Source organism: Pezoporus wallicus, unplaced genomic scaffold (assembly GCF_028554395.1).
Source record: "Pezoporus wallicus isolate ANWC-B61680 ecotype Strahan unplaced genomic scaffold, APGP_CSIRO_Pwel_v1 scaffold_6362, whole genome shotgun sequence".
NCBI lineage: Eukaryota > Metazoa > Chordata > Aves > Psittaciformes > Psittacidae > Pezoporus > Pezoporus wallicus.
The window spans coordinates 2,774,140-2,797,971 of NW_026637663.1; the positions used below are offsets into that span (position 1 = coordinate 2,774,140).

At 39.0% G+C, this 23,832-nt stretch overlaps 1 protein-coding gene across 2 annotated transcripts; it reads right to left on the minus strand.

Annotated features, from left to right (window-relative positions):
• On the minus strand, window positions 1-23,581 carry PLG (plasminogen). Of its 2 annotated transcripts, none has more exons than XM_057406902.1 (19): window positions 23,424-23,581; window positions 20,534-20,669; window positions 18,201-18,307; window positions 14,633-14,747; window positions 13,646-13,785; window positions 12,940-13,057; window positions 12,700-12,818; window positions 11,674-11,836; window positions 10,964-11,094; window positions 10,041-10,206; window positions 9,064-9,230; window positions 8,055-8,203; window positions 6,518-6,611; window positions 5,157-5,277; window positions 4,346-4,420; window positions 3,842-3,982; window positions 2,450-2,556; window positions 1,455-1,600; window positions 1-286 (listed from the first exon to the last, which is right to left on the minus strand). In XM_057406902.1, the coding sequence occupies exons 1-19, from the start codon at window positions 23,470-23,472 to the stop codon at window positions 125-127; spliced, it is 2,406 nt and encodes an 801-aa protein (XP_057262885.1). In that variant the 5' UTR covers window positions 23,473-23,581; the 3' UTR covers window positions 1-124. The 2 variants fall into 2 exon arrangements, with proteins under 2 accessions (XP_057262885.1, XP_057262884.1); XM_057406901.1 differs by having other exon boundaries at window positions 12,940-13,060.
• Window positions 23,582-23,832: the final 251 nt, after the last annotated feature.

Consider the following 23,832-nt stretch of genomic DNA (forward strand, 5'->3'; position numbering starts at 1 on the left):
TTAAAATGGATGATCATATTTATTTTACTTTCTTATGAATGATTGTAGCTTTAATATTGCACTTGGAATCTTGTATGTCTAACGTGCATGCTGCTTTCCAGGAGAGGGAAGTCCATACACAGGATCAGTTGCTTTCCATTACACTCTTAATCCAAGGAATATAAGTGGAAACCCTAACGTAAACACCAGGTTTCATGGGTTGAGCACAGCCAAGGCCCCAAGAGGTGACTCCATGTTGGACAAATTTATCTTGATCCAGACAGACTAGAGGTCCTCCACTGTCCCCCTAAACAGAGAAAGAAGAGGATGATTCCTTCATGGACAGACAGGAGGCACAGAGACAGAAGTACTTCTCACATGTAAGGACTGCACAAGTGATAAGGAAACACTGCAACTCTAGCTAGAGAAGAGCCATCTATGCATGTTGTTGTACACTTATGCAACATCATCTCTTCCTCCCACCCAGGTATTACGTTTAGTTTTGTAGAGATGAGGTTTGGTTGGAAGGAATCTTGTTGCCCTCAGTAACTTAAACTGCACTTCCTCCCTCCCTCTCTTCTCTGAGGTATTCACAGTTTCCTGTTGTTACTAGATGATCCAAGACCAAGTGAATGAATGCCTTCAAGCCATGCAACTTAACACGAGTGCAGCTTGCCTGCCACAGTGCTTGTGCATAGGGTAGCTGCTGTGCTGGGGCAATGGCATTGACCTGTTGGCTGGGGAAGGCAGTCTGCTGTTTTCACACTTCTTTATAGAGTCATCTCTAGTATTTCAGGGAGGAAAGTTTCCACCTAGATTCAGTATGTTAAGTTTTCTAAGCCCTTTCATTTAAAGAAACTGAAGAACCCAATTTCAAATCCTAGAATTCTGAAGATAGCCTTCATGCCACACTTGTGAGATGAGGTATTTCCAACCATATTCCTCCTTTTCAGCAAAAGCCAAGTCCAGCATTCATTTTGCCTCATCCAGTGTGATTTTCACAGGCACTGTCACTGACACTTGAAAGTTAGTACTTCTTTGGCCCCTGGTATCTCTCTGTATGGCATGGTCCAGTGCATTGTTCCTTGACTCCTAACTGAAATGTCTCAGGTTGTTAACTGAGCTATGTTGGACATTAGAGCTAGTCTAACTGAGGCAGGCAAAGTGCTCTTGTAAAAAAAGTCAGATTGTTAGTCATTCTAAGTTGGCTTCAATACACTTGCTCAGGCAGCCGTGTATTACCATGTGCTCTGTAGTTCAGGCTTATCTGAAAAATGATCCTCCCCACTTCTGAGCAGCAGACAAGGGAGAAAGAGAGGAGCAGAATGTACTTGTCTACTTGCATTTTCCAGCTTGTATGCCACATGGTGTAGCATACCTGAAGTCCAGTTCTGAGCCTCTAAAGGCCAGAAAGCAAAGCACTATTTGATTTAAATGTGCTCACAAAGAACTGATGTGCTCACAGACTTTCTTACCTGGCAGCTATCTGTGCCACCATGAATATTGCCAGCACAGAGCTCGTGTTTTTTGACTCTACCGTTCAAAAATTCAGGGCGATTGCATATTTTATTCTCGATCACAGGGAAGCCAGTTTCCTTTAAGTAGCCATCACCACCAGTTCCTTTGAAAATAAAAACAAATCCGAATCACAATACATGACAAACTTAACATCTACACAAAACAAACATCAAGATATGGATAAGCAGTAAAATAAGCAGAGTGTTTATGCATTGTGCATATACTTTTTACCCATAATATGGCAATATAGCAAAATCAGTAAGCATTATCAGTATTATAGTATTTGTCAGCCTCCACCATCCATCAAAGTCTGTGCTGCACTCATCGACCTTCCTGCTCACACACTACATCCATATGTATCCAGCATCCACTGATATCTGTGGGAGTCATTAGCAAGCTATTTTATTTCTCTGTATCTGAGTTTATTTCTCTGTGGAAGAAGGGAGGTTTGAAGTAATCCATTGGGCAGAAACAAGGAGGCAGAGAAGGTACTGATGCCCTTATCAACCAAGACAGAGTGAGAGGTTTGAAAATGAAAGTTACTTTTGTATTTGTGTGAGATGTGAACCAGGCTGGTTGAGAGAAAAAAAAACATTCTAGAGAATGAGCAAACTTAGCTTCATGTGATTACGAAATAGACTATGTCTAGAAAACCATTCCACCTGACTTCGTAAAAGCCCACTTGGGGGAAAAGCAGAGTGGACTGAGAGATAAGAGTTAGCAGGTTCTTATGTTTGACACTCCTCCTTTAATATTGTTTAGGGGGGTTCAGTTTGCATAGCTCAGAAAGGTTTGGGAGAATCTCTACCAGAAGGAGACAGTGGAAAGAATGGCAGTACCTGATGAATTTTGATGAAATATTTATGCATGCAAGCTTGTGAGGGGAGGTTTGGATACAAGTATGTAACAATCTCCAAACACAGGGCTTTCAGATGTGTTAATACTGTCTCACCCTTTGTATCTCCCCAGCCTGTCACGTAGCACTCCTCTCTTCCTCCTAACACAGCATTTTCTTTAGGCAAACAAACTGGGATTACATGATCATTAATAATTGCTGGGCTGAAAGAAACAAACAAAGAGACTCATACAGGAACAATCATTAGCATATTTCTCCCTGATAGCACCTTCAAGCTTCCAAAAAGATTTTATATACAGTCAGCCTTTTTTCCTTGAAATCCTGAGCTCCATAGAATCATAGAATCACAGAATGGTTTGGGTCAGAAAGGACCTTAAGATCATCTAGTTCCAACACCCCTGCCATGGGCAGGGACACCTCAGCCTAGACCATGGTGCCCAAGGCTCTGTCCATCCTGGCCTTGAGCACTGTCAGGGGTGGAGCATTAGACAGGTAAATTTTTTCTCCTGATGCACAAAACCTCTTTTGTTTTAGGCTCTAATCCCTCAGAACCCATGAAAGGGAAAGATCTGAAATGGAGAACAGTTAAAGGCTTGTGATACCAAACTTACTAACCTAAATGACTTTCATAGCCAAGAACACCTAATCACAAAATTACTTAGTGGTACGAATTAGTGGTATTTAACACATAGGTATCAGTTTGCTCTATCTGCATCCAGTCTGACTATCAATCACTTTCAGACTGGACACTTAGCACATAACAAAACCCAAGTCAGTCTGACTTGCCTTTGTACACAGCTAAGGCTAGGCTCAATTAATAAGACACATTAATTGTAACCTTGCATCTGTTCTGGACCTGCATTGCAGCCGCAGAAATCAAAGCACAAGCACCATATATTCACATCTGCTTGCAGCTGTATGGAAGTATTTCTTTTGATTGCACAATGCCTCAGCAAGAGTCTCAGATGAATGGAAACAGATACAAGAAGGGACATACTGGGTATTGCATCAAATGTGCATTCTGTTTGCCTGCACACTGGACAGACTTGCTGGAAGAAGAAATGTTCCCACCACAGCATGGAAACTGTATGGTGGGATATCATGCTAATATTTCAGCTTTCAATCCTCATTACCTTATCAAGGTAAAAGCAGGTAGAAACAGAGCCTGAAAGCTCCTCTAGGCATTAACTTTTGCTACTCTGCTACCACTGCTTCACCTCTCAGCATATGGCACCCACTGCTTTGCCAGCCTGGGTCACTGTCCCTAGCCCTCCTCCCCTCCCAAGGCAGCCCTTTCCCTTTCTGAAGCCCTGCAGCTGAATCACCTTATTTTCCACTGGAACTTCTGTAGAAAGGGAAAAAAGAGAGGGTCTTAAGTCACTGATTGAACACAGTGTGTACAGAAACACACATTTCCATAACGCCAACAATGACTACTTAGTCAACTTGTCCCCTCAGAATGAAGGAATGCTTCAGGTGAAAGAGTACCTGCTCAATTTTAGTAGAGCAATGTCTGCCCTGTGTGGTTCCTTGAATAATTTCTCAACATCTCGTTTTTGTACTGATGTCTCCAATGCTCTTTCTCTGTGTAATCCAAGGTATACTTTATATGCAGATGGCCTCGAGGACCTATTGGAAATGATTGCACATGGTGAGCTGACAAGAACACACCCAAGACATAGACCACTTAGAGGTTATTTGGTACCTTGCTCTGGCAAAGCCAGGAAAAAGAGACCATCATTGGCACAAACTTAATTTCTTAATCCCTATTATGGTCATGATGAAATAAAGTTGGCAAAAGTTGTCGCTATGTCTCTGTTTCTTCAGTCAAAACTCTGCTTTAATGAATGATGACTAAGCTTGCTTCAATTCTCAACTGCTGTAAGCTGAGTTGAGAGACAGCTCTGGTTAGTTATTGACTCCATTTTGTTTCTCCTTTGATTTTCTACCTGGTGTAAAAAAATGCTGGTGCAGGCTATAACAGATACTTACTTTTCTAAGCAGTGAGCAGCAGTAAGAACCCACTGAGGGTCTATCAGAGTTCCTCCACAGAAATGCAGGCCAAAACTGGAATAGAGAAAAAAGTAATGAAAAAGGCATTGGTTTAAGGTGGGGCATTAATTCTACTGCAGTTCTTGAGGTAATCCTTCTAACATGTATGCCTTTACAAATTAAACGAACAATCTAAATGTTTATTAAACATTTTCATTAAGAAACAGATTTGCTTGAACAATATTTGTTACAGTGATGGTAGTGTTGTGTGGATGTGTTTTGTAAGACCCTGCAGGAAAACACTTAGATCTTTGCTCTTAACCAGTATTTCTATTCATGGAAAACCTTATGTGCAGTGATGTATACCATGTTAGAGATTCTGACTTCTATCTAGCTGTGATCATAATCAGACAGCTCTGCAACTGGCCTTGATTCCTAGTTTTTCTAATAACTTTGCAGTAAGATTTAACACTTATGTGGAAGGACTGATCAGGATCTGTACTAGCCATACTTCAAACTGTTGCTTCTACTCATAGGATACTGATTTTAACATAGAATATAGTGACAGATTTAAAATCATTCTGCCTTTTATTGAAAATAGCAGTTGTACTGATTCTATAGGTATTTATCGCAAACTGGAGCATTCTTGGTTGTCTAAATGACCTTCTTTATGATTAGCACACATAATATAGCCTTGAGCTATTTTTAAATTAATACCAAGTTTAGAATGCTGCAAACACAAACTATAACATCCTGTGACAGGGAAAGTTTCCTTGTGTGCAAAGTCTAATGTAATGAGGAATAGCTATACCTTGTCCGGAGACTGATTTGCCACGGCCAGGAGTGTGGATGCGAAATACACCCAGCAACAATCCTTTGAGCACACAGCTTTGGTCTGAACTTGGATTTTCCACACTCATACTGGGCAGGAGCTACAGGATAAGCAAACAAAACAAAAAAAATCACTATAAGGAACTTCAGTGTTTTTGTTGTACGCTCACTGTGAACTCAGAAAACTAGAACATGAACCTGCTAAATTTCTCACATCAGCTTTTGATTTGCTGCAGGCAATTATATACCATGCACCACCTATCTTTTATAAGGCTACCTTCATCTGGAATATGTAAGCACGCCTGGCAATTTTTTTCTAACATAACCTTCTTAGTGGTCAGCAAATCACATGTGAGTAAATCCACAGTCAGACAGCAAAAAAAGAAAATAAATAGAAGAGGAAAGAGAAGGAAACAGAGAGAGAAAAAATAAATTCTTCCAACTTCTTTAAATGGACCCTTACAGGTACCAGCAATGCAAAAACTACACTGACATCTGGTTTTAAATGAATCTTGGTGGTACAGCACATGAAATTCAACCACTGTCTGTGTGGAACAAAATTTTGTCCACTCTTATCTCAGGATCTTCTGGTACTTCAGATGTCTCTGAGTTATTAAGACCAGGTAGCTCTTATTTAGTCTTGGGAAACTGACTCTTATCAACAAAGAATTTAGAATTTGTTGTCAGCAAAAGGAACTAACTAATGAAACTGAAGACAAATCCCACGTTTTCTCTGTTTTAGCTGAACATCTGCTGATGGACATGAAATCATTGTAAATGATTTTGAAATCATGTAAAAAGCAACATCATTTGTTGCACCACCTCATTCAAAGTACTGAATGGCTTGATTACTAGTAACAAAGACAAAGGCATTTTGGGCCAGATGCACTTTTCAGATATCTGTTATGGTACAGTATCAGAGGAAGGGAAATCTGTTTTACATCCAGGACAGAACCAGAGCTACATGAGCAGGGGTAGCAAAAATTTTGCTGGGATAAGAGCATTCCTTGTTCAGCCACATGCTGAACAAGGTTATTATGCCAGGTATACCAGGCAGGAGCATGGGCAATCTCCACAGGAACAGCCCCAACTTGAAACACATGGCGAAACCTTCATGAGCTTCACTGGGCTCCAGGTACATCTGGCCTCTGGGGCTTCCAAAGGAATCAGCACCATTCTTAAGACTTCAGACACAGATTTTGAGCGCCACTTCCCCACAGCCTTAATTTCCAATCTAAAGCTATTGCTTCAATCAGTCTTTCAGATTAATCACTGAATGTCCTCCATTTGTCATAAAAAGTTACAGAAAAGAGAGACAGTAGTCTTTAAAACAATAATTACGGCACTTGGGAATGTCACAGTACTCCCAGGCTTTCCTTGGGTCTGTTGTGTAGCACCAAGGCCCATTCACATCTCCATCAGGATTCCTGCAATACTGTAACAAAGAATAAAACCACCAACTATTAACCAGGGGACAAAAAAGCCTACCAATGTATGCTTAAAAATAAAATAAAATTAAATTTTGGAAATATTTTTCTACTTCCTTTCTGATGATTTCCAATTTCTTTTGTGAAAATTTGTTTCATTTTTCCATTTGTTTTGTGAGTTTAGAAAAAGATAATAAAAATGGAACTTTTTCAACTGTCTTCACCTTGTAAGCTTCACTAGTGCAAGCTTGGACCTCTGAGCTCTCAAATAATAAGAGATCTTGATCTGGGATGGGATTTTCTAAGGTACTAAACTGTCTACTCCTGCTCCCACAGCAGATAGTAGGAGCAGCAGGGTCAGCCCTGAGGTCTTTTCACACCCACTCTGGTTGCATGGGTATTGTGTAAGCTTCTCTTGCATAACTTAGTGATGCATATGAGTCCCAGAGGCAGGGGTGCAATGCTTTCCCTGACGTGGGGTGCCTGGTTAGCTGAATCTCTCTCTGTCTTACTGGCCACATTGACCAGTCTCTGCTCAGCACAGACACCCCACACAACTGCATGGTACCAGGTATTTTTCTGGTTCCTTTCCTTATTCTGAAATATAACCCATGTCTTAGGAGAAAATATTTGTTTCCTTTCCCAAGAGGTCCTGACAAATGTGAGAACCAAAAAGTTACAACAAGCAGTTTTTCAGAGGCAGTTTCCCCAGTCTGAGCTGGAACTGAGTACAGGGTATGTGATGCCATCAGAGGATTGACTAAAGCAAACTCTAAAATCATTTACCTGGAGAAAAACATAGTTCAAACTGGCAGCATCAAACAAGCTCATTATATTACATACAGAGCTTGCCATAAACCAGGCAAGTATTGTATATGGGATGTTGAAAGTCTAGAGAACCAGCGATGAGTACCTGTGTTGGGACTATGCAGATGAAGGTTAGAGATGGCACATGACTTACAGGATGGGTCTGGTGCACGTATATCCTTGTATAATAGACTGCAAGAGAAGCTGGAGGGCTGGAGGGTGAATTAGTAGAGGATGGGGGCTGCAATCCATCAGCTATATATCTCAAGGAACTTGCACTGAATGTTGGATTCCTATCTATCTCACTCACTGTTACTACTGAAACCTATGACCCCAAGTGCTCCTTCTGGCAGAGGCAGCAGAGATGTTGCCCACGGACCAAGTTCTGTTAGTCCTCAGTAGCAAGATGAAGCAAGTGCTTATCTGAAGCCCCTTGTCTGGGGTGCAGAAATGTTCAACAGAGCTTCTCTCTGTCCCACAGAAGTACTGACTACTCATGTCAACAAGAACTAACATGATCAGGTTCTTGGGCTGAGCTAAGGATAATAATTTACAAAGAGTTGTCATGAAATTCTTGCTGAGGGACCATGGAGATGACAGGCAAAGCTCAAAGGACAGCAAGTATTAAATGAACATCTGCTTACATTTTTATCCAGGCCTGCTCCTGGATGAGTCATGGGAGTGAAATAGTCATGGCTATGAGGTTTCTGAGAACTCCACTCTTGGCAAGTTCTGCCCCTTGTAGTTTTTGCCACTGTGCCACGATAATCTTTACCATCACCATGAATGCAATCTGTGAAGAAAAAGGAAAAGGAGGTGATTGTTAGATGTGAGCTAATGGACCACATCCATACTTGATGGTAATGAAGCAAAACTAAATGTGAAAGAACACTACCAGGACTTACTATGTATACAAGGAAAGAAGAACAACATAGTGACGATGATGGCTAACAATCACATTTTCATTTCTTTGTATTTTAAGCATTTTGTTTTGAAAGTCAGAAATCAAAGAATCTTAGATTCGGTTCACACCTCTGACTCTAGAAACAAGGACCACAAAGACCATGCACTCATAAAGTCTTTTCCTTACAGACACTGCTATCTGTCCAAAGCCACATTTTATAGTAGGTAAAAAGCAGTGATACATGTTCAGGCAGAATTAACCTTCTAACCCAAAGAACATGTTATAGCAAAAAAGGAAAAATTGAAGATCTCTAACATTCTACTGCATAACAAACTTGCATCTGAACTGAATTAAAAGAGCCAGCTGTTCTCTGGTGGGAAATATGAATGCATGGCCCAGGAAAAGACTTTTTTGGAATAGTTGCCAGCAAAATGCCATCACCTCTGCATTTGCTGTTATTGCTAGTAACCCTCCCACAGTAGTGTGGAGACTACAAGCCATCTGTTTCCTTGTGTTTCCAATATCGCCAGATGTAGCAGATGAAAGATGTGAAACTAGTTTAAAATCCCCCTGCTATAAAATTCTACAAGAAACTTCAGAAAATGAAGAGAGTGGATACAGTATTATATTAAGATTCTAATTATCTAGAGTTCCTTGTGTTTCATCCTCATTAAATTCTTGGTGCCATTTCCATAAAAAACAGCTTGCTGGTTATGAGCATTTCTGGGGGAAGCTGAAAGCAGTCTCACCAGGATTTGGCTCCAGGGTTGTCTGAGGAGGTTTTGGTAAAGTCACTGATAGATGGTCATCGCACTTCTTCAGATCGCAATACTCCCATCTCACCCTGGGGTCAGTGGTGTAGCACCATGGGCGGCTATCGGCATCTGGGTTTCTGCAATAGTTCTGCCTCAGGTCCCTACAAATGTAAGCATATTATATTCCTATCTATGCCACTTCTCTGAGAACCTAAAAGAACGTTTTAAAAAGCAGGTGTGTTACAGAGTCAGCACTACCACGTGTCACATATGACATATGCGACAGAAATCCTTTTTTTAGCATAATCAAGAAATATATGCAGAATATTGAAATATACCAATTTAGTGATTAATGCTTATAGTAGAATACTGTTTACAAATCCATATAAATAAATGCACATATGTATATTAAAGATGTAATCACTTCCGCTTTTTCAAATACATTCATAGAATCGTAAAATCGACAAGGTGGGAAAGGACCTCCAAGATCATCAAGTCCAACCCATTACACCAGGACTTCCAAGTCCACCACTAGCAGCTTTTAAGAAGACTGGTTTTTTTTAAATAAATAAATAACTAATATTAGAATTAAGAAAATAACCCATTATTTCTTCAAAGCTCTAATGAACTGCAGAACAGGAAGCAAAGACTTGAACTCGTGAATAAGATCATGTATAGACACAGTTCATTTTGGTATAAAGGAAAATTTACAATAATTCTTAATTCCTTTAAAAACAAGATAGAAATACATAATTAATTAGTCTAAAGCATAATAGTGACAACTGTGGCTTGTTTCAAGATGAGGTTAACAGAAAATATTTCCATATTAAAAAGAGAAGTAAAGAAAGAGATTATTTTTATCAAGTATGCTCCCTTCCCAGCATTAAATCATTGTAATGAAAGGTGCTGCAAATCAAACCAAATTCATGGATACTCATCCGATGAAACATGGAAATGGGAAATACACATACGCATTTGGGAACTGCTCTGCTGTTTTGTTGTGTCGGTGAGGTGACATTGAGCTCCAGGCTTGACATTTCTTTCCCGTGAGAGTGAAAGAAGCTGTGCCACGGTAAGTCACACCGTTGCCTTGATAGCATTCCTCAGTAATTTGAGCCTGCTCAGGCACATCAACAGCTGTAGTGAATAACAGAAACCAGTCTCTTGCATCTTAATATATTGATATTTACACATAAGCCTAGAAATCTAACATACAACAACAAGCCAGAGTATTTTGCTAACAACCACAGCACGCTCTCTGTAACAGAATCCTTCTCAGATTGTAGATCAAAAGGAAGCTTTCCAAAATGCTTTTAAAAATTTAATGATGTGCTAGATTAAAAACACTTGTACATCAACTTTGCTATCCTGCATGGGGGTTATTTCAGCTAATGATGCAAATAGTTCACATATGGATCAAAACTTCTCCACAGCAAGGGAATGTCTGTGGCTTTGCCACAGTTGCATGTGTGGAACAAGCCTGCCTTGTGTAAGGAGAATTTTATTTTGGTTGGGTTTTTTTTGAGTCTTGTTTCAGTGCTCTGAAATCACCTTGGTTTTGCTACAAATTCCATTTTCAGGAGCTGGCATGTAACACTAATTAACTTTTCCATGGAGCATTTAAAAATTTACAAGTGGAGGGAACCACTACTTGGCAAAAGGAAAAGACCTCTGTTACTGCAATTCTTCTTTAGCTGGGTCAGTAGGTGACTTAAAATCTTCTGCACTTATCCATCAGACCGAACATTTTAGCCTGGGCTCTGTACCAGGCTCAGGAGTTCAACAGATTCATAGCAATACTGGGAGTGACAGCACTAATACAACTGAGCACCCAAGATTTTTACAAATATACCACGATGACCCTTCACTTCCAGATGTCTCCTATGGTTCTTACCAGGGGCCTCTGCCTCTGTCCCATCACAGCGGGGGATGGTGCAATATTCCCACCGAGCAGTTCTGTTGGTAGTATAACACCATGGCATCTTCTCACCATCAGGATTTCTACAGTAGTTTTCCTCTAGGTTCCTGAAACAGGAAACTCGGCTAAGAAAAGCCACTCACATCAACCTAGATTATGAACAACAGGAGAATGTTCCTTGCTGTCTGGTTTACTGTTGTATTTACTGATGGGAAACTTCTGCTGTCATTTAGTGATGCCTTTTACTAGATGAATAATTGCAATGCACTAGTGTTTGGATGTGCTAAACCAGGCACCTGCTAGATTGCTAGATGAATTAGGAGCTTGTATTTCATGTTTGAGGCCAAGAGCAATGTGGCAGAAGCATAGGGTGAAATAATCTAGCCACATTATTGTAACTTTCTTACTCCACATTGCTTCACCTGAGCAAAATAAAGTAAAAGGATGAACTGGTGAACTGAAAAGGGAGAAAGTCAATCAAGCAGACCTTGAAGGTCAGAACTGGGGAGACACTAGTATCCAGGAATGAAGAACTGAATAAAAAGAAATGTGCAAAAAATTGAAAAGATGGAATCCAACAGCTGATGGATGCTGATGCAACCAAAGAGCTTTGCAATATAGTTGAAGAAAAATCCTGTGCCTTGGTACTTCTCATGGACATTGAATAATGGAGAGGTTTCCCTTACTTGCAGGGATAGTTTTCAGGAGTGCGAGCATGTCTGTGAGGAGACTGAGAACTCCAGTGCTGACAGGTATTTCCCGATTCTGTAACGGATATTGTGCCTTGATAATCTTCTCCTCTTCCTGATAGACACTGACGCCCTGGTGCAGGAACCGGTGGGGGTGTTGCTGTTACAGAAAAAGAAACTGAAATTAAGCAGTGCCTTCTAGACATGGTAAGAAACAAAAGCAAGACCATTTTGTGCTTCATAATTAGGTGGGCTTTTCAGCTTTAAATTTTAGAGACCAGAATGTTTGAAAAGCCCAAAAGGTAGAGAAAACACCTAAAAAGTCTGAAGTTTTCTTTCTTCAACTTTAACATCTTCATGAGCACTCAGACTGTCAGAAGATTATTTGCATCTGCCCTTTTACAGCAGCCAGGATACAACACAGCCAATGCAACTGCTTACAGCCCCATCAGAACAAAGCCTAGAGCTAAAGTGGTAACACTGTGAAGAAAACTGGGGTGAAAGTGGCAGACACATCAGTGATAGGTACAGGTATAGGTGCAGGTATGAAAGAGATGTACTCTAACTGGTGAGAATTAAGGACAGCAAGGATGAGATCTGAGAAGCCCCAGGGAAAAATATCATGGCCAGGACAGGTCTTCAGAGGAAAAGGAAATTGAGAAAGTGGAGAATGTAACTGGAAGAACAAAACAAAAGCCAAAAGATTTTTAGGAAGAGTGAAACTGTCGGACATAAAAAGAGGACATCAGAAGAAATACCAGAACCACTGAAATGACTGGTCGTGGTAAAACACATCAAGGGAAATGCGCTCCAGTCAGAACCATTGGATTATGGCAGAAATGTCTGGCCTCAGAAGAGCGATCAGATGTTAATTTCAAGATTATTTATTTTTTTTTCTTTCAGATAGAAGTCTGAACTCTTTTATTCTTTCCTTCATCTTTGGAACTTCTTCTATTTGTTCTAGCTCTTTGCACCAAGCTGCCTAAATGTCCTTTTATCTACAAGTCTAGAAGCCAGACTCACTGCAACGAGGAATGTTGCAATATTCCCAGCGTTTAGTTGGGCTGGTAGTGAAACACCAGGGCCGAGGTTCACCGTCAGGATTACGGCAGTAGTTCATCTTCAGATCCTTCTCTGGAAAACTGAACCAGAAAACAATTGTTTTAAAATGTCAATAATGTCTGTAACAATTGTCCTGTCTGGGGAAGGGTGGTCTTCATGCCACCATTGACAATAAACAACCTGTCACAGAGTTTGACTCACTTTTCTGGGAGGTATCCATGTGAGTGAGGCTGCTGTGAGTCCCAGCGCTGGCATTCAAGCCCAGACATTGTTGTTGCAACTACTCCATGGTAGTTTTCTCCACTGCAGTGCATGCACTCTACTGTAGGAACAAGGTGCAGTGAGGACAAGAGAGACAGAAAGTCCTTAGGGAACTGGTGCAGAAACACTCAACTCACATGAAGCTCAAGACCTTTACTAGAGCACAAGGCTGAAGGACCGGGCTTTTTTTGGAAAGTACAAGCTTATTTTTCATGGTGAGATAACTTCAACTAATTGATTATATTTATAGCAGTCCATTAAAAAATGAAAGCCAACATATATAGACTATACTTCTTAATAGGGCTAAATTAAAGTTATTAAACTATAATTGAAAATCTGTGCTTTGCTGCTGTCATGTTTTATTGAGTTTTGCACTATCAACTGCTGTTTGGTTCAATCTTAGGATTAAGACATGAATACAGTCATATACCATTTTTTAGCTAAGAAAAAAATTAAAAAGACTGTATAGATGTTCTGGGGGTCTCTTGATATCTCCCTTGTTGGTGTTGAAAATGTCTTTGGAAAGTTTCAGGTTGAACTAAAATCAATTTTGGAACAAATAATTAAAAATAAAAATATCTGAATAACTTTATATTCTTGAACACACCTTCCAAAAAGGGAAAGAAATCAGTATGTGTATCCTGACCTTCACACTCTGGAACATTACAGTAGTCAAATCTGGTAGCAGGATCTGTCGTGTAACACCAGGGTCCCTTTTCATCATTATCAGGATTTCTGCAGTAATTTTCCTCCAGTCCAGCACTGGGATATTTTTCAGGTGTGTAACTGGAACAGAATTTAAATGGGATTAAGGAATAAGGAAAGTGTCCCAGTTGTTCAGCTGAGGACTCTAAAACTGAAATCTTTATCTGAGGACCATTCTGTAGATGTTGTTCATTAGATATCTCCTAATTGCTACTGTGCGCCATTGCTGAAGGGTTAGTCATGCTATAGCTATAGATGTCAGGAAATATGCTTCCTCTAAGGCCAGTCATGTCTTTAATACTTGAGTATTAAAGCATAATACGAACATACTGGAGTATTAATATTTTAACACTCCACATACTCAGTTTCCAGGAATTTTTGCTTCAGCTGAAGTACCATTTAGCATGTAGAGAAAAGTCTCCTCTAGGTCATGTTCCCTGGGATGTGCAATGAGAAGATACTTGCTGTAATGTGAAAGTCCTCTGTAACCTGAATTGTATGCCTTCTCAATACGAGGTTACTAAATAAACCCAGTTGGATGTTTTTCATTAAATACGGGAAACACTACCCTGACAGCTGTCTGTAGGTTCACTGATAAAATGGTGTACCTCTGTCTCAGGTGCTGCATAATATACCTTTAGCCAAGAGAAGTTCTTGCTCTGGTGAGATTAATAGAAAATTCTAATTTCAGCAGAATGCTTCCGTGTCTAGTATTTTGCTCATGTAAGGACCACAAAATTTAAATGCAACTGCCAAGACTGACAATGTCCCTATTGATCATTTAACTCCTATTGCAGGTCTCTGAGTTACAACTCAGATCAGAGAATGATCTTATTCTAGATAAGTGTTGAAAAATATTTTGTAAGAAGACTTTGAACATCAAGCAAATTACTTATACAATATATAAACATATATGAAAAGTCCTTACTTTGGCTTATGGGGGGCATTATCAGCCCACTTCTGGCATGGTACACCTTTCTGAGTTTTTGCTTCTGTTCCTCTGTAATCCACTCCTTTTCCTTCCTTGCATTCCAGAAGATAAACTGAAATGTTTAATTAATGTTTAATTAATCAGTATTATGGCATGTACATTGTATTTTAGTACACAAAAAATCCATTTTCATACTAATATATTTAAATACATTTGGTCATATTTTGACTTTCTTATGCAGTAAAAAATAGGCAGCAGATGAGATCATTTCATTAACATTCACCATGTGATAAATGAGATTTAATTAATGAAAGATATTCTAAAGCAATGACTTTCTGCTGCACCAGATGAAATAGAAGGTGTATATTATATATGTTTTTATATTCTTAGATTTTGGAAATTAATAGCACCCTAATGAAAAAAAGGAATAAAAGAATTAGTAATGAAATCCTGTCTTTATATAAGCCAAGGGGAATTTTAACACTGAATAAGCCCAGGGTTTGTATCAGTTGCCTTATAAACATTAAATTGTTTTAAATTACTAATAATTAAACTAAATGAGAACTCAAAGCTCAATGTTGTTAAATTTTTTCCCAGGAGGAGGGAGCAACGACACCACCATTGCAACCTTAAAGGGTTTCCTGGGAGGACTGAACAGTCAGTTTTCCCAGCAAAGAGCTGGTTACTGCAAGGGGAGAGCAGGGTTGCAAGGGGCAGCTCTGCCAAAAGCACAGTGGAAAGAAATCAGATCTTGGCATGTTCCCTCAGAGCTTCTGTATCTGCAGTTTAGGGACAGCCACTATCAGGCAATGTGTCCTCTGGCTTGGAAAACTAAGCAGGAAACTTATTTAGTATTTCTCTATGCACAGGATATATTTCATCAGCCAGTTCCTCTTTCATAGCTGCAATGAAACAATCTGTATTTTAGGTTGTGACATTGTCTCAATGTCTTTAAATAGTGTCCAATCAGATACTTGTGAGAACTGTTTTGCATCTGTTTTTCTCAGTATCAAAGTAGTATCAAAGCTAACATACAAGCAGAAGATTAATATAAATCTGGGGAAATAATGCCATTTTACACAGATCTGTCTTGTCAAAATTGAAAAGAACTAACATTTGAACCTGAAATAAGATTCAGCTCTCCTGTGGACTGATAGGTAGTTTAGATCAGGATTTATAGTTGTACCTTTAGGAACATCTTTATTTCAATGTATATATATAGGCAAGTTAACTCTAGAAAATTTAGTTGAAAGCCTTTTGAATCCCTCAATTTTGCAATAAATTAGCATTAAACCCCTCAATAACTGCATATTGAATCAGCCAAGAGCTGAATCTTTATTGTTTGCATAAACATTTGACCGTTTATATAACCTTTAGGCTTTTTTTCTGTCTGATGACAAATAACTGACTTTGATCCCCAAACTCAAACCATGTCCCTTGAGTTAACTATTTACAGTTTTGTGGATAACAATTCCCAAATGCTAGCTTTAATTCTCATTACTTTTTTCTATAAGTTAGAGAAGGTTAACTTTCCCTTTTATAGCACATACCATAGAAAAATAATTAAAAGTGTGAATTTTATATCAATAATCATCCATTTCTTTGAATGCAATCTTAAAGAGCAATTAGATCTCATTAAGTAATTGCTTCAACTGAAAAAAATTATGTTGGTTTCAGCAATAGTATTGCAAAAGCATCTGGGCACGTGAAAGGAATTTCCTTGAAGTATCAGGACAGCAGCAACTGCTGGAGACAGTGATGTGATCTGACTAGGTAAAAGGTGTGTTTTCCATTCTGTTCTGTAAGAACTGCTTAAATGGATACTATCACTAAAAGGGACAGATAATAATCTCTGGGTATTGCAGAACTCTCATCCAGGTTGTAACCTCAGCAAATCCAAGGGATGCCTCAAAAATAAACCAGAATCACATTTTAGCTCCTAATCACAGTACTAAAGCAAAATCAGTAAGGATTATTTACATGGAAGTTATTTGTTGACTTTGCTACTTGCCAATTGATTCATTCAGTTTTCCTTCTACAATAGGAATTGCTAAGAAGATTTCTTAGCATTACTTAATCATGATTCAGGGATATTACCACCAGCTTCTGGATGTAATATAAATATGTCCAAAACATTAAATTATTTATCAGTTATATATATATATATATACAAAGGTAGCTGGCTAAAGGCTTCAGAAAATTTCAGGCTGCAAAGGACCATCAGTGGTCTTTGGTCCAAAACTTCATAAAAAGCACAGCCAGCTTTTGAGATGGATGTGGCCACTTAGGGATTTGTCCAGTCAATATCTGCAAGGGTGGAAGATCTGCAGCCTTTCTGGGCAATGTAGTGCTTACCCACCCTCCCTGTGAAAAATTATTTTCCTTATATCCACAATGTCTGAACAAAATCTCATTTGGATTCTCAGCTGCAAATTGAGCTAAAGCTATTGAACTACTACATAAAATCTTCTTGCAGGTGCCATACGCATAATATTATCTTACCCTACAAGTCTTTGCAGGTCAACAGAGAAGTAAGGATGCAGTTTCCTGATGCTCATGAGTATTTACAGTAGAGTTACTGTGATTCTTGACTTTTGGTTGGAACTGGCGTATGGAAATCATTGCATGATTTGCATGATGTGGCAACTGAGAACCTGGTTCATTTTTCCTTTTCATGCACTTTTCTTTGTTGAAGGAGATCACCTTCTTGGTGGATACTATAGTTTCCAATTTCTGAATATTCTCAAATATATTAATACTTTTTTTAAAGTTACAAATAAGGAAGTGATGAAAGGCAGTGCTCACTAATCATATAACACAGGACAGTAGTAATTCTGTTCAAAGATTACCCCATTATCTTACATCTCAATGATCATTAGGGAGATTCTTTCTCCCATATGTATTACTGAAGCCAGAGAACAATACAATGAAACTTAAATTACATAAAAAATAAACCAAGTTCCTTCTTCCCTGCATATAAAAAAAAGCTCTGTGATTGATTATGTAATTCAGAATTAGTCTTAAAACAGTTTTTTATCTGCATCTGTCATAATGTGATAGTTTTTTAAGAGATGATAAAAAATTGCATCATTGCCATTCTTTAGAGACAGAATTCCTATTTTCAGAAAGAATAGATCAAATACATTTTAATCAAATAATTCTCATCTACTACAAAAGTGATCCGAAATAAAGCATGTGCAACAAAATAAGTACCCCCAGCAGATATAGAGAAGATGCCTTAGGTTATTGACTGGTTTATAAGGAGAGAAGGCACCCTTTAGCATCTCCATTACTCCCAGCATCTTCTCTGTTCCTGAGCAACAGTTCTCTTTTCTGCCTGTGGATCCTAGGATCTAGGGAGCAGGAAAGATGCTAGAGCACTGATCTGCTGCTCTAGATGGTACTGCTGCTATACTAGCAATGTGGCAAAACCCAGGCATTTGGTATGGGCTGACCCACCCACTTCATCTCACCCAGTGAAGGCTTAGCTCTCATACAATAGCATATCCGAGTCCCACTGGAAAACGTATTTCAGTGAAATAGTATAAAAAGGACATAGACATACCTCTTTTTTCATAGAGAACTGCATTTGTTCTTCTGAATAGCACTGCTGTTTTGGTGTTCTCAGCCAGTGTCAAACACTGTTGGTCTTTACTGGTGAATAAGAAGGCCCTATTGAAATCAAAAGAAGAAAGCAATGAAGAAACAATAGCCAAATGTGTGTAGTATTTTCCTGAACACCTTCTCTAATATTCACTTATAATTTCAGTAAGCACTGCTCTTCAGTGATACTCAACATTGAGTGTTGTTTCACAAATCTCTCATTTTAGCAATGACTTTGACTCCTAAGTCTTCATATCAAGCTTAGACTGAAAGAGAGCTACATGAACAAATTATGACAAGGGATAAAAAAGGAGGTTTACAATGTGTCAGAGACTCCAAAGAACATGCTGAAGAGGATATATGCACAAGGGACCTTGACCTTATTTAAAAAAAAATGGTAATTCAATGAGTGAGACATTTTGCAGTATTCATCAGTTACCAAGAAACAGGTAAAACACACAAGCAAGGACCTTATATTACCTTGTGGTGACTGTTCTGAGTCATCACACGTGAAGCAATGTAAGCACTTTGGAAAATGCTTACATTTATCTTTTCAGCAAATGCCTAGTCTGTAAGTCTATGAAACTGGAGCAGATGGTATAACCTTTACAACAGCATCTAAGGAAGACTCCTGGCAGGCTAAGCAATTTCTGCAGCTGGCTTTTCTGAAGCTAAAAAAAGGTCGATAGCAACATAACATTCAGTAAGTAGGTCTGTATTGGGAAAGCAAATACTGACAAAGCCCGTTCTGCAGCCTTGCCACCAACAGTCATGTCCCAGCGTGCCTGTACTTCTAAGTTCACACAGCCTCTCCCTAAAGGAGATGGATCACATCTGGACTTACAGCTGGCAACCACGTCCATGAGTTTTCTGGGGAGTGCTGGTTGTCCTGGGTCAAAACTACACTGGGTACGGTTCCCCCTGTTTGAAGCCCCGTCCCTCAGTAATGTTACATTTATAAGCAGGGGTGTAGTTAACAAGTATGGTCCAACACATTGCTAAGGTAAAATAACAAGTCTGAAGTATTGATCTGAACTTGAACTGAAGCATTAATGTGAAAGTGTTGCAGTGCTGTCCTGACCTTAAAGCTCTGCCTAACATTGACCTTTCTTCCCCTAGATCCTCCCCTGCCAGATAACATGTGTCCTTTACTGATTGTAATAGATCTCACATAACTAATTAGGCAAGCAAGGACAAAACATCCTGATGTTATTTCAGTGTCAGGTGATGGTAGTCTCAGACCTGAGGCAGAGGCTATGGAATGATATTGTGTCTGAATATGGCTGGAAAGTGAACAATAATACTCTGCAAACTGTAAGTATATAATCTTAATACACAGGCTTGCCCTCTCTGCCTTCTTCCCCTTGTTCCTGAGCCAAGTACAACTGAAGCTCTGCTCTCTCTTTGTGGTTTTCAGAGAGGGGAGTCAGATCAAAGAGACATGTGATCAAAGTCAGCAACCCCCTGTCACCCTTCAGGGTTACACCTCTTTGAAATAAGCATCATTTTCTCCTTTGATTTAAAACACAAAGTTACAAAACATTTAAAAACTCAGCACCAGGGATACTCCTGATGGAGAACCAAGTGCTCGAAACAGCCCTGCAGACAATCAGTATGCTGAGTTCAAAAGGTATACTTCAGTAGTGGTAGATCAAGAACTCATGAAGACTGCCTCCCACCACAGTAACAAATGTCTCTCCTCATTACTCCAGTTTGCTATTGTACTGCTGAAGCCCTTGGTTTTGGTACAGAAGCCATAGGCTTAAAGCAATAGGCTCTCCTGAGGCAGGAGCGTGAACAAAGGCTTGTGGTACAGACTGGAAATAGGTTTTAGGATCATTAAAGTTTCCCAAAGTAAATAAAAGTTAGGTAAGCTCACATTCTAGCAAAATTCAGAATAATGGATGTATCTGCAAGATAATAGGAATTGCAATGAACATAAGGAATGCCATGATTGCTGTCCTAAATTTCCAAGAAATTATGACTCTTTACTGCAAAAAAAGTGCAAGAACCTTGATAAAACCACGTCAAGATGGTGTTCGGTGTGCCAAGCTGTGCACCAAAATATCATAATATTTTCCAATAAAAATTCAGCATAATTTTCTTAAGTTTTCTATTTCTGCTGTCTTCATCCATATGTCCCAGGTATTCTGTTTCTATACATCTTCTGTTTTTCCAACAAACCTCAGACACATAGTCCTAAGAAATCCCTCAAAAGTTCAGACTGCTGATAAATAAGGCAGACTGCTCCATCATCTGCAATGGAAGATATGTATGGGGACCAGTGAAAATTACCTGCAAGTAAATTTAGTTTCAGTTTCACATTGTTCCGCACATTCTTCATTACTATTTGTCTTATAAATTTGTTTCCTTGGGTTAAGCAGCCAAGCTCCCTCTGTTTTCACGTAGCTGTCTAGTATGCTTCCTTGCACTGAAAGGAAAAAAAGAGAGAAAGAGGTGAAAGTGCAAATGATTCAAACTTTCACATTAAATTGTCACCTAGTTGAGTAATATCATCATTTAATTGCTGGAATAATTGGGTTAATGGTGACAAAATATGACTAGGAAGCACTCACTTCCTAGTATGTACGGTAGCGCCACTGAAAAGCCGGTGCAAAAGCAGGACAGAGAAATGGCTTGAACAATGCTCTGTGTCATTCTAAAAGTCATGTTATAAGTTGCACAGTCCTACAATATAAAGTGATGGGAACAGAGATGATGACCCAAGGAGTGAAAAAAGTGAGGTATTTCAGAAAGAAAATATTGGTTGCCTATACTTTGGAGAAAGTGGAAAAATGGGACTTAAGAAGGACATGAAACAATGATTGTCCATTTCTGATGTCTACCCATATAGAATGACTTCAGGTATTATTAGCCAAGCTGTAACTGCCTCTTTTCAAAATGCTCTTGCTTTTGCAAGAAACAAGCCATTCTCGACCACTGGGGTTATCACTGTGCTCATCTTCAGTGTATAGTTTTTGTAGTAACTCTGTATTGAACTGCATTTATAATGCCTGTTTTAATACATAGCTTCACCTGAATAAAAAGGCACACAGGGTATGAACCAGACACTGGCTTTCCCCTACATGCATAACAGCCACACTGAAGAGGACTTATTCTTTCTTCATGCTTTTCTGATTCTCCTTTCTCAGCCATAGCTCACTGACAGCAAGGGGGACAGAAAGCAGCCTTGTCCCACTCAGACCCACAACCTGTAACTGAGGGGCTCCACGGGACATTACTGAAGTGTCTTTCAGGTTGAGGAAGTCAACTACTCTTTCCCTTTCCTGAGTAATAGTCTTCTGTGGTGTGAAGCAGGCTTATATGCCTCCTGGTACAGTCAAATTCCATCACCTGATTGCTAGCTCAGCCTCCACTTGAGTATTTTCTTTAAGATTATTTTGCACCTACAAGATAGAACTGATAAAATAGGCACAAAAGTCAAATTACGCTTCCTCTCCTAGCACTTCAAACCCAGAGAAATTACTGTTTTTTTTTTCCTGCATGTAGACTAGGGAAGATTTTGAACCCAAAGACTGAAAGTTCAAAAGTCTGCATGAAAGAAAAGCATGGCTGCTAAAAATAAAAGATAAAGTGAAAAAGTATACAATAAATTTTCATGTGACAAGCACAAGAGTCCCTGGGTCTATTAGTTATTTCAAAACAAAAGTGACATTAAGAAGAAATGAGTTTTGAGAGAAAATATTAAACTAGGTTAGAACAATATCATGGGGATGCTGCAATGTTTTCCACAAGGACAAGAAATACAAGTAAAGAATTCCTATTATGATGCAGCTTCCATGCAACCTTAATTCTGTTCTGTTTTGACACTTTACAATAATATTGTCATTATAATTATAGCATTTGATTTTTAAAATATTGACAGGGTCATAACTGATTTGCGTCATAAAAATATTCCCCCCCCTCTTCTGTTGTAATTCCGTGTCAGGGGATAGTACTCTAAGAACAAAATGAAAACATATACAAACTGAATAAAAACACTTTATATTTTCTTTCTAATATTTTCCCTATGTCTAAGGAATTTTTCAGTGTTTGAAAGATATATTACTGCCTTATTCAGAAATCAAATATTTTCCACTATTTGATAAAAGATTTGCAGACAAAAACAGTCTTGCAGACAAAAGCCCAAATCCTGTATTTTCCTCCACCATATAAAATTCTTACTTATTTGAGAAGTGTATTTGATTTCAATGAGGCTGGTTTTCTGCAAAAATAAAGCTTAGAAATTAGAATTTAAATTAAGATGATGATTCTTTACATTAAATAATATCTAGAATTATTTATGCGGGGGCATGTTAAATGCTCATGCATTTTATGTGAGGGGGTTATATGTGTTGGTACATTCACAAGTGTATTTTTAACTGCAGTCACAACAGCTTGTGTAGTAATACAAAAGACCTGGAAAAAGATGTGACATCTGAATCCCATCGCTCATTGAATTTTAAAGTTTTCAGAACAGAGAATATTTATTTGAGATTTCTGTAAGAGTTACAATCTAGTAACCCCAAAAAGATATATGCAAAGGGCCTTACTCAATTCTTGCGTGTTACAAGTTATTTGTACTGTCTTCTGCAAAAATAGCATTGCAGCACCAAAAATACTGCAGAAAATATTGTTGACCAGATTTGAGCCTACCTACCACCTAGAATTAAAAATTTCCTGTTAAGATTGTGGCTATGAAAAAAACCTGAAACTAGTATGTAGAGCAATTTTTCCTTTTCTTTGTAATTTTGTTTTTAACAATGCATTTACACATTTTAAACCAATCAAAATAAGGATCACACTTCTTGGCAATAACAGTGAAAAGAAACAACCCTATGATAAAAGGCTCTTGAAATAAGAGACAGACATGTCTTTGTAGGAAGCCTTTGATAGGCTGATTTCCAAGCATGCCCCCATTTCTGGCAGTGGGACATGTCTGCAGGGAGCCATTAGCTCCCCATGCAGACACCAAGGCTGTTGCTCCTCTGATGTCTCTAACAAACACAACGCTGGAGCAACCACAGCTCTAACTTTGCTCAACAGCAACTCTCTCTGGCCAGGAAGACCTAAATCCATCACTGTCCAGGTCAGTGGTGACACAGAGATTTGGGGACCTACCTTCCACAAATGCAAGCATGTGGCCCCCATCTCACCTGGCCAAGCAGAAGGCAAAGACTCTTACCTGAGCTGAGCAAGAAAAGAAAGAGAAAAGCAGCTTTGCTAATCCCCATTTTGGCCCAGTTGGCGGGTGCTGGAAGTTGTGTGTGTCGGTGCACAAAGTTTTATTGACTCGCACTGCGGTGAGGCAGCATCAAACAAACAAGGCAAGTAGATGAAGTTAATCATTCTCCCATGCTGTGACCCCCTTTACCGTAGTGTGGCCATTCAAACAACCTTGAATTGGATGGATTACCAAATCAGACTCAATCATTTGTACTGGATACTGGGAAATGTGAAGGCACTCTCTTGTTTTGTGGGGCATTTTTGCTCTCAAATGGTTAGGCCTTTCTTTGCTAAAGAATAGAATAATTTTGTTGGGAAGTATAGGAAATCATGGATCTTGGCAGAATTTGAATTTCTCCTGGCACTAT

Bases quoted from the DNA above. Each gene is read 5' to 3' on its own strand.
- PLG (XM_057406901.1), bottom strand. From the start codon at position 23,472: ATGGGGATTAGCAAAGCTGCTTTTCTCTTTCTTTTCTTGCTCAGCTCA. The intron at 20,670-23,423 runs GTAAGAGTCTTT...TTTTCCTTTCAG, and splicing joins TCTTTTCTTGCTCAGCTCAG to TGCAAGGAAGCATACTAGAC. The intron at 5,278-6,517 runs GTAATTATTGTT...CTTATCCTGTAG, and splicing joins CTGTGACATTCCCAAGTGCC to CTCCTGCCCAGTATGAGTGT.